General features: G+C 49.1%; 1 protein-coding gene across 1 annotated transcript in view; it reads right to left on the bottom strand.

Annotated features, from left to right (window-relative positions):
- Positions 1-13,883: 13,883 nt before the first annotated feature.
- The window catches only part of CORO1C (coronin 1C), a 92,217-nt gene continuing 89,497 nt past the window's right edge, over positions 13,884-16,603 (bottom strand). The window contains exons 9-11 of the mRNA XM_008058133.2: positions 16,159-16,216; positions 15,799-16,044; positions 13,884-14,824 (exon numbers count right to left, since the gene is read on the bottom strand). Of these exons, the coding sequence (XP_008056324.1) occupies positions 14,705-14,824; positions 15,799-16,044; positions 16,159-16,216 (424 nt within the window). The 3' untranslated portion in view covers positions 13,884-14,704. The remainder of the gene's footprint in view (positions 14,825-15,798; positions 16,045-16,158; positions 16,217-16,603) is intronic.

Here is a 16,603-nt window from a genome sequence, read left to right as displayed (position 1 = left end):
GAGGCCAAGGTGAGAGATCGTTTGAAGCCAGAAGTTCAAAACCAGCCTAGGCAACATAATTTAAAAACTGGAGGAAAAAAAATTGGCCTTGTGTCTCTGGTCCCAGTTGCTCAGGAGGCTGAGGTGGGAGGATTGCTTGAGCCCAGGAGGTCAAGGCTGCAGTGAGTTATCATCACACCATGCACTCAAACCCAGGCAACAGAGCCAGACCTTGTCTCTAAATAAGTAAATGCATAAATAAAATGAAAACCAGAGACCAACAGGTATTTGTCACAACAGAGTCTCAGTCACCTTAGGAAGCTATAGCTGGAAGGAGCCAAAAACTTCCCCACCTGTGCAGACAGGGAAACTGAGGCCCCAAGAGGGGAACTGAGACCCTTAGAGCTCAGGCTCCCTACTCTTTCCCAGCAGGTTTGTACATAGCCAGCCCCTGGGGACAGGGGACTGAGAAACTCTAAGAGACCCTTGCTTGGCTAGAGGTCACGCTCCGATTAGCAGAGGTGAGGAGTCACAAACTCCCTGCCAAGTCTAACCTGCTGCCTGGTTTTGTGCAGCCTGTGGGCTAAGAAGGATCTTTATATTTCTATTTTATTTCATGTGTGTATTTATTCATTTAGAGTCGGGGTCTCACTCTGTTGTCCAGGCTGGAGTACGTAGCTTGCTCGATCAAGGCTCACCACAGCCTCGACCTTCTGGGCTCAGGTGATCCTTCCGCCTCAGCCTCTGGAGTAGTTGGGACTGCAAGTGCACACCACCATGGCTGCCTAATTTTTTTGATTTTCTTGATATAGATGAGGTCTTGCTATGTTGCCCAGGCTGGTCTTGAACTCATGGGTTCAAATGATCCTCCTGCCTTAGCCTCCTGATTAGCTAGGACTACAGGCACAGCCACACCTGGTTCCAGGTATGTTACTTCAAAGTAAGACTCAAGCAGTCAATTTTTCTCTCAGAGGAGCAAATATTGCTAAGAGAACTCCAATTCACGTTGTTTGTGCAAAGACCATAAAACCACATCTCACTGTACCTGACATCTGTGAGAGACAAAGTGAACAGGCTTCTGATTCTAGAAATGGAGCCCAGAAAAATACTCCAAAATACCTTCAAAGATCGACACGATCTTGTTTAAGGTAAGAGAAATACAAGGGGCACCTAAAAAACCGGAATTATCTTTTGGACGGCAGGTCCCTTATAGTGCAGGCTTCCCCTGCTAGGTGAGCGTTCCAGGATTCCAGTGGCATCAGTGTACCAGCGAGTATTGTTGTGAGAAGCTGTGTTTGACTCCAGTAAATTTTTTTTGGAGAGTCTTTCAATGCATTTCATGATGAGTGATTTATAAGCACACCTGTTCACATCTTGCTGAGTGTTCATCAGTTTTGGACCAAAAAACAGCCTGGCCCCCATGCTCCACCCTCCCTATTCACCCGATCTAGCCCCGGACAAGTTTTTTTGTTTCCCCAGATGAAAAAATGCCCTCAAAAGGAAATGTTTTCCCGATGTGGAAGAGGTGAAACAAAAAACAGCAGAAACTCAAAGGAATCAACACTGACAAACTCAAAAACGGTTTCAAGCAGTAGAAAAAGCATCTTGATAGGTGTATTGCATCAAAGAGGACTTTTGAGGTGACTGAAGTTTAAATATGTAAGAATAAATACATAATTTTTTATAAAAAAATTCTGGGTTTTTCTCACTCATATTGAGAAAAAAACATAGAAGTCTCATATTGTGGAAACCTGGTCCTTGATGGGACATGAAGCAGGCCTTGGTCACATTTCTAATGGACGTGTCCACCGTGCTCAAGACCTGTTAGGTGGAAACACTGGGATGTAAGGTGCGCGGAGAGCAGGGTTCAGCCAGTCCGGGTGCTTAGAGACAGATGAAGGAAGTGTTAACAGTGGGTGGTGTCATTAGGGATGGGCCTTTACTTTTTTTGTCTTTTTAGAAACAGAGTCACGCTCTGACACCTAGGGTGGAGTGCAGTGAGGCGATCATAGCTCACTGCAGCCTCAAATTCCTGGGCTCAGGTGATCCTCCTGCCTCAGCCTCCCAGGTAGCTGGGACTACAGGCATGCACTACCAAGTCATTAATTTTTTAAGAATTTTTTTGTAGAGACAGGGTTGCTATGTTGCCCAGGCTGATCTCAAACTCTAGGCCTAAAGTAATCCTCCTGCCTCACCCTCCTGAGTAGCTGGGACTACAGGTGTATACCATCACATCTGGCTGATTTTTAAAAATGTTTTGTAGAGATGGAATTGCTATGTTGCCCGGGCTGGTCTCACATTCCTGGGCTCAAGTAATTCTGCTGTCTCAGCTTCCCAAAGTGCTGGGATTACAGGCATGAGCCACCGCACCTCGTCACTTTTTCCCTTTGAATATATTTCCTTTTTCTATATTTTTATATAGAAAAATGTATGCAATGATGCCTATATTAGCTTTATGATCACAAAACAGATTTCAAATAGGGCAAGGAACTTGTGGACACCCCAGATTTCAAGATGGCAGGACCTAAGGCAGCTTTTGCCTTTCTCCCATTTTCTGGGGTTCTCAGGGGGCAGCTCCACCCCTGCTCCAGGGCTGCCCACCACGATTCCCAAAGCCTCCTGGCCACAGCAAAGGGGCTGGTCCCAGGATTTCTCTAAATACACCTCACTTCCTCTCCATGGAAGACTTCCTAGAGGGGTTCAGGAACCTGTTTGGACATCACAGACTAAACCCTTGGACAGCAACTCATTACCTAGGATAGGGCTTTGGGAACTTTCCCTGGAAAGGACCAGTCAATCTTTTCAACTCTGTGGAACTGCCTGCAGCAGCGTGAAAATGGTCAGTGGTTCAAGACTGGGACACTGGCTTCCTCAGTGCCTCACGCAGGTGTGGAGGCCCAACAAGCACCAGGTGCTGGGATGTGCCATAACTAGGCAGATGCCAGCTCCTCTCTTGCAGTGGTCCCATGGGTTAGGGGTCAGGTCAAAGTCACCACCAGCTACAGAATGTGGCCAGGTGGAAAACACAGGCCTGGGGATCAGTACTGGGTCTTGACTTTGCACTTGCTGTGTGGCTGGAGGGAATTCACTTGGGCTCTCTGGGCTTGCCTCAGTGGGAAAAGGAAGCAGTGAGTGCTTGGAGGGAAGTGATGCAATACATCAGTAAGGTCCGAGAGTCGGTGGCAGATGTGGGCACACCCCAGCAGCCTCACCTCTAACTCCCTGAATCCTTCTGGTTTAAAATGTATGAGTAGAGTTTGCTTCAGGTCTCAGGCTGCCAGCCCTTAACATATAAAGAGCAGAAGCTCCTCCCCTGTTCCAAGTACAGGAACTCCCTCCCTGTGCGGGATTCAATGACTCCCTATTGCTTCCAGAACAAAGATTCAAGTCCCCAAGATGGCTGGCAATGCCTTGATCTCCCTCTTCCTCTCCAGCCTCATTTCAGAACTCACACGGCCCTGTTCCTTGTCCCATCTGGCTCCTTCTGTTAGTTCCTCTTATGTTTCCTCCTGACACAGGCCCTTTGCTGTGCAGTTCGCTCTGCCTAGAACCCTCTACTGCTCATTGCCGGGGTAACTCCCGCTCACTCTTCTGACCTCAGTTCGTGTGTCTCCTCCCCAGAAAAGGCCTTCCCTGAGCACTCCACCCCCACTTTGTGATCTCAGCGCAATGTGCCCCGCACTGAGGAATGACCACTGGTAACATTTATCAGTCACCTCTCCATGCCAGACGCTGTCCTAGGCTCTTGTCACCATTGTCTTATGAAGTAGGTACTATTAGTTTCTCCATTTTATTGGTAGGAAAAAAAAGGTCCAGAGAGGTTAAGTAACTTGCCTTAGGCCACACAGCTAGTGAGTGGCAAAGTCTGAGTTTCACCCAAGGTGTCTGATGACAGAGCCTGCATTCAACCACAATAAATATTGTTGAATAAATATAGAAATGATGTCAGCTCCTCCTTGCTACCCTTGCCTGCTGTGATTGGTCTCAGTGTACACAAGGCTGCCCACTCCCTCAATACGGTGTGAGCGGCTGGCGTGTGGAGCAGGAATCGCAGTCAGCAAAGCTGGTGGGTATGAGGCTCCTCCCTACATTGGAGCCCAGTAGTGGGCTAACCTGGGAACCCAGAGCTGAGTACAGGCCTTCTGGGAAAATGGGTTCTGGACGTGAACTGCCTGTCACTGTTGGAAGTCTCATTTTAAAGCCCAAAGTGACAGGCGTGGTGGCAGATGCCTGTAGTCCCAGCTACTTGAACTGAGGTGGGAGGATCGCCTGAGCCCAGCAGGCCAAGGCCAAGGCTGCAGTGGCCGTGAGCGTGCCACTGTGCTCCAGCCTGGGTGACAGCAAGATCGTGAGCGTGCCACTGCATTCCAGCCTGGGCAACAGTGAGACTCCAACTCAAAGAAAGAAAGAAAACCCCAAGTGTGACTCGCTGGGCTTCACCTGGAGCTCTGCTGCAAGTGGACCTGAGCAACTGAAGACATTTATAAATATTCAGGCTGGGTGCAGCGGATCAGGCCTGTGATCCCAGCACTCTGGGAGGCCAAGGCGGGAGGACTGCTTGTGTCCTGGAGTTCGAGACCCCCACCCCCGATCTGTACAAAAAAAGAAACAAATTAGCCAGGTGTGGTGGCACATGCCTGTAGTTCCAGCTATTCGGGAGGCTTAGGTGGGAGGATGGCCTGAGTCCGGGGGTTAAGGCTGTTATAAGCTGTGATCATGTCACTGCACTCCAGCCTGGACAACAGAGTGAGACCTTGACTCAAAAAAAAAAAAAAAAAAGGATTGAGTATTCAAACAACCTACAACCTGCTTGTACTCCAACGACCGTCCAAGTGCTGAATCCAGCTGTCCTTCCATCAGCTGGTGGATGAAAATGCCTGCAGCCTTGTGGTGGGCGGTGGGTCCTGGCAGCCAGTGCCACAGCCTGCACAATTGTGTTTGTGCAGTGGCCTGTTTAATTGCGTTTTGCTCCTGTGTTTTTTTCCAGGTGGGGAACCACTCACACCTGGGACAAGCACAGCTCTAATGAAACCTAATGCCATAGGGACAAAGAGAGAAGACGCAGCCAGAGCTGGTGACCTTAGCTTCAATCTGGTCTTCACTGGGCTTGAACTGGTCAATGATATGTTCTGTTATTACGAAAAATGAAAATCAAACTAAACAGTGTGGCGTCCTAGAAATACACAGATGGACGAGGATCCTACCTGACAGACCAAGAACTGCCTGAGATGTCGTACTCTATTTGTAATGTGCTGTAATTAGCTGCTGCCCTTCCCCTACAAGATGCTTCCTATAAGAACCTGTACCTATTTTCTTGAAAATGGGGGAAATTGGGGTGATGCCCCTCATAGAACCCCACCTGCCCTCCTCACGGTCTAGGCTCCTTGGAGGCGCAGAAGGGCACGGGTCAGCTGATGACAAAGCATGTGGCTTCCTCCCAGGAAAACCTAAGTCCCGCTGGTTGTGTCGCCTCTTGGGGCAGTGGGTTTTTACATTTCCCTGCCACGGAATCCTTTGTTTGAAGAACAAGGGCACAGACCTCACAAAACGGAGCCGCTCTGATGAAAGGCCCAGGTTTGGAAGGGAGGAGGAAGAGTCACATCCGGCCGTAGCCCCCACACCTTTTGCACACAGGCACCCCACCCCCCTGCCAGCAGGCCCATGGGTTACAGGTTTGCTGTTTGGAATTGTCTAAAGGGGAAATAGCCACTTTGGTGGGGATTCAATTCCCCTTCTCAATTGGGAACAGAGTTTTGGGGAGTCCGCTTTCAGACCCAGATTTGGGCTGCCAATTTGGGCAGCACCGGGACTAGTTTCTGGGTTGGAGACTGTGGCATGAAGCCATTCCTCCAGAGTGAGAGAGGACAGGACCAGTGCTGTTTTTGAGCTTACTGGGCTGGCTTGGGCCCAGAGTGTGGCCAGTGCAGGGGCTGGAACCAGACTGTGAAGGCCAGACGGCAGACACATGCACCAGATGAAGTGATTTGCCACAGAGGGCAGCAGAAGGGGTCCAGGTCCCCGACTGCCATTCTGAGCACCTGGCCTCAGAGACCCCTGGGGATGAGTTCTTTAGGGAAGGACCTTGGTCTTGTCTGGGACAGCCAGGACTGGCAGTGAGCTCTGGGTATTTCATGGAACTTAAGATCAGAAGTGCAGGGCGACCTTAGGCATGAACTGAGGGAGCCGAGCAGACCCAGAAGCCCCTACTTCATCTCGGGACACCTGCTCCGCCTGTGTGCCGCCTGGCTCCCCTGACTTCCAAATAAAAGAAATTTAGCTCTGAAGATCTGATGCCATTCAAGATGGCTCTGAGGGGTTCACTGGTCCAGCCTGTGGTTGGCTGACTGTGGCTAGGGAGCAAAGTGTTGTTGGGTTGATAATCCAATAGCTACCCCTATCGCAGATGTCTACACTTCAAGTTACTCACTCATTCAACAAATACACACTGTGCCTGTGCATCCTGGAGAAGGAAACAAGCTCCTGTCCTCCTGGGGTTTATTCTTGACTCGGGAGAAAGTAAAAAACTCAACGGGCTGATAGATCCAGTGATGATAAGGTGTTATGGGCACAACTTGCAATGGAGGTCAGTTAAGTGCAGACACTGGGGTGTGCAAAGGTCAGGTGGTCCAGAGAACAGCATGTGCAGAAGCTCAGAGGCAGGGGGCATCAGGAGAGGCCCAGGATGTGGCAGGGTGGGCAATCCAAGCCCTCTGAGCCAGTGGTGAGGACCTTAGCTTTCCCTGAGTGGAATGGGAAGCTCTGAGGGCTTCATGCCTCAGTAAAGACTTGGCTGACCAAACGCCTCAGCCCCTGTGGCCTATCAAGCTTACAGAGTGGGCCATCCTAGTTCCCTAACCAAACTCCCTCTGCCCATTAGTCTGTTCAGCATTGGCCAGAGCGACCTTTCAAGGCGTGAAGGCAGGAGAAGGAAAACCAAGGCTCAGGCGGAGTCCAGCCTGCTGGGAGTACTAGGGCTACACAGTATTTCTGGCGTTGTGGCAGTACAGTCTCTCTTGCTACAACTCCATTCTGAATATACAGCAAAGGCAGCCATAGCCATAGACAATGCATGCATGTTCCAATAAAGTATATTTATGGACACTAACATTTGAATTTAATATCATTTTGTCACAAAATATCTTTGTTCTTTTGAGTTGGTATCTCACTCTGTCGCTCAGGCTGGAGTGTGGTGGTACACTCACAGTCACTGCAGCCTCAACCTGCTGGGCTCAGACGATCCTTCCACCTCAGCCTTCCAAGTAGCTAGAACTACAGGTATGCGCCACCACACCTGGCTAATTTTTTGATTTACCATAGAGATGAGATCTCGCCAAGTTGCCCAGGTTGGTCTTGAACCCATGGGCTTAGGCAATCCTCTCACCTTGGCCTCCCAAAGTGCTGGGATTAAGGTGTGAGCCACCATGCCCAGCTCACTAAATATTCTTTTGTGGTTTTTTCCTCCCCAACCATTTAAAAATGTAGAGACCATTTGAAGCTTATGGGCTTCATGAAACTCCCAGCAGGTTGGACTTCGCCTGAGCCTTGGTTTGCCTTCTCCTACCTTCACATCTTGAAAGGTCACTCCGGCCACTGCTGGAGCACATACTAAGGTTGGCAGAGGGAGTTTGGTTAGGGAGCTGGGATGGCCCACTCTGTCAGCTTGACGGGCCACAGGGGCTGGGGCGTTTGGTAAAGATTCTTCTTGGTGTGTGCACAAGGGCTAATCTTTGAATCCCTGGACCGAATACCCTGCTCTCCCTGGTATGGGTGGGCCATGTCCCGTCAACCAGAGTCCTGCATAGACCAAAAAGGCTGATGGAATTCCTCCTGACTGCCCTTGAGCCTGGGACATCAGATTTTTGCTACTTTGTTTTGTTTTTTGAGTCAGGTCTTGCTCTGTTGCCCAGGCTGGAGTGCAGTGGCACGATCATAGCTCACTGCATCCTTCCACCTCAGCCGCCAGAGTTGCTGGGACCGTAGGTGTGCACCACCATGCCTGGTTCATTTTTTGCAGAGATGGGGTCTTGCTATGCCACCCAGGTTGGTTTCAAACTCCTGGGTGCAAGAGGTTCTCCTACTTCAGCCTCTCAAAGTGCTGGGATTACAGACGCAAGTCATTGAATCTAGCCTAGCTTTGAACTGAAGAACTCAGCTCTCTTAGTTTCTTTGGCTTGCTGACTGCAAACCTTGGAACTTACCAGCCTCCATAATAAGATTCCTTACAACCTCTCTCCCCACACACAACACACACATTAGGTCTGTTTTTCTGGAGAACCTACCACAAAGGCTCTCTCCAATTAGAAATGATGGGGGGCACAGACCAGGGGAGCCACATGGAGGTGTGAGTAGTAGAGGGGATGTGGGTGTAATTTGAAACTGGAACCAACAGGAGTGGCTGACAGCCTATGTAGGATATGAGAGGAGACAGCAGTCAGGGTGGGGGGCAGGCAGGGGCCACATCCAAGAGGCTCGCACAGAGGTTAGGAACATGGACTTTTCCCCATGGACAAAGGGAGAGCCACCGTGTCTTCTTCAGAGTCCCTGACAGACTTTGTTCTAGAAAACATCACTCTAGAAGTAAAAAAAGGACCAGGTGCTGGAGGTTGAGAAACCTGTTAGAGGCTGTCTGGATGCTGGTCCGGTTTCTCTGTGGGGAGGCCCCCCTTTGCTGTTCAGTGTGGCATTTGAGCCACTGCCTCTGGGTGAAACTGGCCAGGGTGATAAAAACTCACTTGTTGTTTGGGGAACTGTACTTGAGGGCAGCGATAGGCAGCCCCAGAGTGTGCTGACCATGAGGTGTGATTCTAACTTCCATAACCCAAACAGCATCTTGGCATGGGGATGGACCTGAGCGATGCCCTGTCCTGTACCAGACAACTTCCTGGCTCCCTGACCTCATTCCCAAGGCTTGGGTTTTGCTGCTGAAATCCTGGTGGCTGGTTCCCAGCCTGCAGGGCACTGGGCTTTGGCCGGAGCCTCTCTGGCTGGACCACTTGGTCAGTTACTCCATGACAACTTTCTCCAGGACCCCTTATGCTCCCATGGTAAAAAGTACTCACCCAGCGAATGCCAAGATGATAAATCCCTGTCTATGTTTGGAAGGCCCAGGCAGGAGGATTGCTTGAGTCCAGGAATTCGAGGCCAGCCTGGGCAACACAGTGAGACCTAGTCTCTGAAAAACTTCAAAAAATGAGCCAGGTGTGGTGGTGTGTACCTATAATTCCAGCTACTTGTGAGGCTGAGGAGAAGGATCACCTGAGTCAAGGAGGTTGAGGCTGTGGTGAGCCATGATCATGCCACTGCACTCCAGCCTGGGCAACGGAGACTCCAACTCAAGTAAAATTTTAAAAAATAAAATGAAATAAAATCTGGTTAGCAAGAGAGAGTTTAAGAAATGAGTGAGAAGACACAGGGCTCTATCTATAGAAGCCACCGTGTCCAGCTCTGCCACCGGGAACCAGAGAGGTGCCCGGCCCTGCTGCCAGGGGCCAGAGAGGTGCCCAGTGGAGATGAAGCTGGACAATCTGGCAACAACCTGCTCAGCACCTCAGAGCCCTGCACCCTGTGACCAGGCAAGTGCCCCGCGCGCCCTTTGAACAGAATGCCTACTCATCTCTGGCCACCTTGGCCTTCATCTGTGTCACCCCTCCCAGTGCTGCTCCAGGCCACCAAGAGGCCCTTTCCCAAGGAGTCCACCTTCTCTGAGATGAATGTGAGGACGCCGCAGGGAAGGAACACAGCCGAGACCTGGCGGCCAGCCCCTGTGCCTGCTTCTCTAGGTGACAAGAATGGCCTACTTGCTCCCAGTTTCCCTCCTGCCTCCTGAGCTGCATGCTGAAGGGGGTAACAAAGTCCTCCTGTATTCTGAGCCCAGGCTCCGGGCAGCACTGCCCCCTGAACCTCCACCACGAAGTGTGACTGGCATCTCACCTAACACCCCACCCAGAAGGCAGGCTCCTAAGATCTGTTTCCTCAGCCTGTTTCACTCGTATGCAATCAAGTGCAACCACACTGAATTTGGAGGACCCTTTACCCCTAAACCCACCTTTCTGCATACCACCAACCAGACCAACTCGATAGCCACCCTGTCCTCCAGGCCTTTGGATTTGGGGTCCTTCTCACCCCTGCCCCTCCGTGCAGACCCTTGCTATGGGGGAGCATCCTCAAAGCACACCATGCCAGTGCTCCTGGTGGCAGGGTGGGGATGAGGACAGCCGCCAGGGAGGTGATACCCCCACTTCAAACAGAGGCAGCAGCTGGGCCTGAGAGGAAGCACACCCAAATATACCTGGCCCTTCCATGTTGGCTGAAAACAGACTCCCCAGTTTCCAGGACCCTTGTGTTTTGCCACATCAATGTAACAATGTTTGCATAGCCAATGTCTTTTTCTTTGTGATTGACTCCATTGCTTTGGGGGTTCCCCCCCCAATTTGAAGTTTAGACATAAAAATAGAAAAGCTTTAACTATGAACTCCATGAAGAATGTATATTGGTCCCTGTCCCCATAGCTAACCTAATGTTGCTACACCATTTATTTCACACTTCTCCACTGACTTATAATGCTTGTTTTAATTAATCTGTCACTAAGACACTAATTTCAGTAATTCATTTCTGGGAAAAAATTTATAGAAACTTAGAAATTCATAAGTAAATAAAAATAGAAACTATCCATAACTTTACCTTACAGCAATAACACTTCTGGTATTTATTCTATAGACGCTGTATGTACATATGTCCTTTAAAAAGGTGGGCAAAACCAACCTGTTCTGGGTGGTGACTTTGCACTTACATCCTGGGGCTAAGCGGCTGAGCCTTCTGAATGAAGTCTGGTCTTTCATGTTTTTGGTGAGTCTCCCGGACTTCACGTCCCCATCTTAACTGTGAATGGCTGGACCAACTCACATTTGCCACATGACTCCATGGAACAGTTGGTGAGAATTACTTCTTAAACACAGATTTTACTTTTTCTGATGACATTAGTAACACAGTTCACTGTGGCACTTGGGATACCCAGAAAAAGTTAGCGACACCCAACACCCAGAAATAATACACTTTCATGCTTGAACCCAGATAGATATATTTTAAAACATAAATTAGAATCCACTGCACTTTCAAATCTATTTTTTAAAGAATGCTTCCTACTTAATACTCTTTTAAACTGACTTTAAATAACCACAGTATTATACCACACGAATGTGACAAGTAACCAACCCCCTTCTGCTGGACTAATTTTATTCTTCTAATTCCTGAATGTATCTCCCACTAATTCCTTGGGATAAAATTCCCAAAGGTGAAGAAGACCCTGGGCCAACAGGTAAGAACACTGAAGACTTCTGACACATCTGTGGGACCACCCCCCAGAAAGTCTTTCGGCCCTGCACCCTCCTCCTCCCACCCTAGTGGTGTAGGAGAGGACTGCCCCCTGCATGCTTTGGAGCAAAGACACTTGTTTAATCAACAAAAGGCACAAAGGGCACTGTGCAGCCTGGACAAGTGTGGCCTGTCTGAAGCGGGAAAGGCCCATCCTTGAAAATGATTCACGTCTATGACTCAGCACTGGCATTACAGTATCTCAACATGCCAGCAAAGGAGAAAGGGCCACTTAGAGTTAACAGATTCTGAAGTGCCAATAGGACGCTTTTCTGGATGCAGAACACCAAGTATAGCAAGGGAAGTGACCTGTAAAAAATGGAAGTTCCTCCCAGACGAGGTCTGGCTAGCCATCTGGGTGAGCATGCCGTCCTTCAGGTCTTCTGGCAGAGACTCATGGTGGCCTGAGTTGGAAAAAAAGTCCATGTAAACAGCCCACCACGCGACTGCCTGCTGACTGGGTGCCTGAGGTTGACAGACCAGCCACTGCCAACTTCTACTTCCTGCAGCCGCGCTGGCCAAGAATCTGGCTGCTGACCTTCCTGTGGACTAAAATGACGTTCTGATAAGATACCTGGGAAAGGGGGAAGAGGGTGGATTACTCATCATGTTTATAAACATTTAGAAAAGGCAAACAGTGGGACATTCTCTGCTACAATCACTGCTGAAATGTCACGAGACAATGTCAGTACAAAAGGGGAGGTGAAAGGGCCTGTGTCATTCAACTGACCCTGAAAACCTCCTGCCAGTGTAAAAACCACAGGTGTGAGAGAGAATCTGACTTCTGTGAAGGAAGGCGCTGCCAGGAAATCAGTTAGCTGTAGTAACCAGGTGGCTATGCATCGCCCACGGATGTTTCCTCTTCTAAACTGTCTGGAATCATCACCACTCTCTCAGGATAAGAAAAGGACTCACAGAGACTGAGAAGTCAGGTCACCTGCTGGCCAAAGCTGCAGGTGGGAGCCAACACCCAGGTCTGTGGGACTCCGGGACCAGCTCTACTCAACTGCTGGTCTCCCCCGGGCTGGAGCTGAGCCACCCAGCCCACAGCCTGCACTTACCCAGGAAGAAGCCACCCAGCGAGTTCCACTGAGTCAGAGGCGCTGTGCCAGGAAGAGAAGTGGGCTGCCTCAGAGACAGTGAGGTGTGAAATGAACACGGACACCATTTTGTAATCAATAATTTTTATCTTTGAAAATGGAAGCAAGTGTTTTTGACAGAACACTATGGCCGCTCTATAAGAGCTGATCTAGGAGTGATCCACTGTCCTCCTGGGGATGTCACGGCTTAAAAAAAAAAGACGAAACAGAAAAACGATCCACAATGCTTCGGGTGCCTGCTCAGAGCCTGGCGGGGCATCCACTCATTTAAAGTCACATGCTGCAAACTGGGATCAGGGCAACGTCTCCTTGCCCTCCTGCTTCTCTGACCCACACCCCCATGGTGTTTCACCACCATACACAATCGTTCTGTGTACTTCATTAATTTGGTATTAGAACCTGTAAACATTTCTGAATCTTGGAAACGAAGGTCCTCAGATTACACTGATAAAGAAACAAATATAAATTTGAATACAAGCCACTGTAATTATTGTTTTCTTTACATCTCATTATCCACTTCAATGTTAAAAACACACACATACACAAACACACAACCACATCAAACGTCCAGATGCCCTGACACGGTGGAGACAGCAATCCTAGCACTGGTTAAGAGCAAGGTATCTCTCTCCACAGATGCCACCCCTAGCTCAGCTTTATGCTCCAGTCACTGCCGCCACCATCCTGGCTCCCTGTGCACAGACACTTGCAGCTAGCTAGCCCCATGCCCATGCTGGCACGAGCACGTGCAAGAACTCCCTTCTGGTCCCCATGGCACAATATGCTCCCCGTGCCACTCACAGACACACAGCCCTCCTGAGCCAGAGGCTCCTTAAGTCTAGTTTCTCAAGCATGCAATGTGAGAAGCTGGAAATGGAGCGGAGTTATAGCTAACCTAGGAATGGACAGGCAGTCAGAGCCCAGTCTCCAGCCCCCTCTGAGTCAGCACAGCTTTACTACGCACGGTAAAGAAAGCTACAGCAGAGGTCTGTGCTCCTGATTATTCTCTTCAGCCTCTGTATTCAATAGCACCAGTTGGCCTCAGCTTAGAAGAATGTGATTAGGGCTGAAAGGGAGAAAGGAGAGAAGAAACAGCAGGGGAGCCCTGAGAGAGGCTGCAGCCCATGTGGGGAGAGGACCAGCAGGGGCTCTGCTGGGGTAAGGCAGCCGCTTCTTCCTACAGCACAGCACAGGACAGCACGGGTCACGCGGGAAGACACCCAGCAGACGCTCCCCTCCATGTTCCTGTGTCTGCAGTCCCCACCACAGAACTCAAGAGCCAGGAAAGCACTGAAACAAGATAGAACACTCAGCAGTACACCCATCTTCCTGTCCCGGGCACCCTGGTCAACTGTTGACCAAAACCTGAGCATGAGGATAGTTTGATAGTGCAACAGATCCTATGTGGGTGAGAAACTGCAGAAACACATGCCATTTGGGTTAGATTATAATAATCTGAAGCACAGAATAACCAAGAAGAAAAATCCCATTCCAGTACAACCACCAATTTCTAGAAAAGAGAAAGCAAAGGCAGGAAGAGATACTATGTGAGCTTTTTGATCAGAAGACTCCATGAAACGAGAGGGTGGCAGTATGAATCCAAGTGATTTTCAAGTCTTCCTGTGTACAGTCATTAAGAGGACCAGCTTGTGCTGCAAATGCATCAGCACCATGTGGCCACTGCTGATTGTTCTCAGATGAATGTTTATACAAAATAATATCTTCATTTAGTTTATAAACATACACAGTGCTGTCCCTTTCAAATTAAGAAAAAAAAAAATCACACAAAAATACTGCAAAGTAGCCAAATACAAAGAAAAAGCTACTTTTGGTTTTGGCAACATTAAAAAAGAAAGAAATAGAAAAAGCAATGTGGCATTGGTCCCTACTGGTAAAAAAAAACAAACTTGGGCATGACACTGAATCAGAATTGGTTTGTTTTCTAAAATTCAGAATATCTGGGATTTTTAAAGTAGCACTTTTGTCTTTTTAAAGTTCGGCAAGTCATATAACACTTAAAACATCAAAAAAAGCTTTCTGGTAAAAAGCTCAACTTTTCAATCACGTTTGTTTCTGCAATTTGGGAGACGAATTGAGTTCTTACTGGAATGTGGCCTGTGGCTGGTCGACACATCTGAAATGGAATGTCTCCAATGGCAGTGCCTCCCGACTCACCCTCCCTAGGACCACACCAATAACCAGCTACCAAGCGCAAGTCCCTGCTCCCATTTTTTTTGTAGGGTGGGGCGGGGCCCTCAAGCCGCTATCTTCGCCATCTGCTGTTCTAACTTGGAAATGCGCTCATCTTGATTGCAGATTGTGTCTTTTATAGATTTGATCTCTTTTAAAATCTCATCCAACTTGGCTTCATTTTGCTGAAAAAACAAACCAAAAGGGGGATAGTAACTAAAAAGCAGTAAACAAAGTTCAACACGCTGTGAAGTGTCTAAGACATAAAGTGTAGTTTTCTGTTTGGCAAAGAGCAAGCCATAGGCACCGAGTTGACAAGAGAAGTCAAAGCCCACTGCAGCTGGGCCTTCTGAGAGTGCAGTAAATGCCAGTCAATTCATGGGAAACCCTCAGCAAAACAACAGCGGGTCACAGGGCTGTCTCTGGGCCTCAGGCCTGTGCACTCACCCAACCAAGGCTCTTCTGGGTCGCAACTGGACCGCAGGACAAGATGGATTCCCTCAAGGCATCCCAACCACTCAGTCACTCCCTCAAGGGCAACTTCCTTTCAACTAGGGTAAAGGCATCCCTCCCACAGGTCACTGAGTTTCCACTGCCCACCAGGGAGGCTCCTCGAGGGAGGGCGGTCCCTTACCCTGTCTGCCCAAACCCATCCTTCCCAGGGCCTGCTCTCTGGCAGCAGTAGCCCTTGGCTTCCATCACCCCACCCATACTCTGTGGCCTGCGTCACCCTTGTTGCCAGCCCACAGGCTGCCAGATCTTTCTGTCACTGGGCCACTACCTCTAGTGGGGCCTTCTCTTCAGGCTACCTGTGACTCCATGCTCCCAGTTTCACTTCCATCCAGATCAGAGAAGAGGTTTCCCAGTCTAGTAAAAGACAGTTAGGAAAAGCCCGAGGCTGCTATTCATGCTCAGACATGGTGGGAGACCAACATCTATCCCGGTCATTACAAAACACAGAGCTGAAGGAGCCAGTGTGACCACAAACTGTCTATATCACATGACCCAGGACTGCCTTACACATAGCACAAGTGTGTCTGCTGAAAACCCCAAGTGCTCACAGCTGGGAAAGCACTTGCCAGTGCCTGGACTGTAAATGGCTTTCCAGCTGATGAGGCCTGGGTCAGCCAATCACATCCCAAGCTCCTGTGGGCCTTACCACACTGGCTGTGTCTGTGGTCTTCTTGGGGACGCTGATCAGGTCGCACTTCTTGTTGGCCGTGGGCTTGCTGTCCAGGATATTCTTCTTGACCACCTTGAGATCCCTGTTTTTGCCTGGGATGTACCCGTGCTTCAGGGAGATAAGGATGGGGTCTGCGTTCTTCCCCTCGAACCACTCTTCTGCCTCCAGTGCAGCTTCTGGCCCTGCTGTGTCTGGATACAGGTCATCCTGGAAAAGGTCAGACTGCAAGAGACATTTGTGGTGAGCCCTCAGGTAAGGAAGAAGGAAGTCTGGGATTTTTAAATGTTATTTTTAAGTTTTTAAAAACATGAATTGTCTAGAAAACTGGATACTCACCTTCCTGGGAACAGTCATGATGATAGGCTCACACTTTCTCTCATGAAGTTTGAAGAATCTTCAGTGGGGCAATAAAGGCAAAATTGCATTAAGTGAAACATGAGGCTGAGTACTAGGATTCGCAACATGATTAGCAACTACTTTTCTACAATGCTGTGTAGGATACGAAGTGCTTCTATCCTTCACCTCTTCCAATCCATCCTAGGAGTAGGGAGAACTTAGTGTGCCCATTTTACAGATGAGAAAACGGAAGCTTAGAGGATAGCAGACTGGACATAAGAGCCACGAGAGAGGTCTGTGTATTAGGAAGACAGTCAAATTCCAATTATCTGGGGCAGATCAACTGTGGTGGGAATAGTAGCAACACTGACAGCGACTCACTGGTGAAAACATCACCCTGTCAACAGATGGGGGAGAACATACATCTGTTAGGTGGTATTGATAA

Source organism: Carlito syrichta, unplaced genomic scaffold (assembly GCF_000164805.1).
Source record: "Carlito syrichta isolate Samal-C Ts95f unplaced genomic scaffold, Tarsius_syrichta-2.0.1 Scaffold303226, whole genome shotgun sequence".
In the NCBI taxonomy this organism is placed as follows: domain Eukaryota; kingdom Metazoa; phylum Chordata; class Mammalia; order Primates; family Tarsiidae; genus Carlito; species Carlito syrichta.
This window is presented reverse-complemented; position numbering and strand designations above follow the sequence as displayed.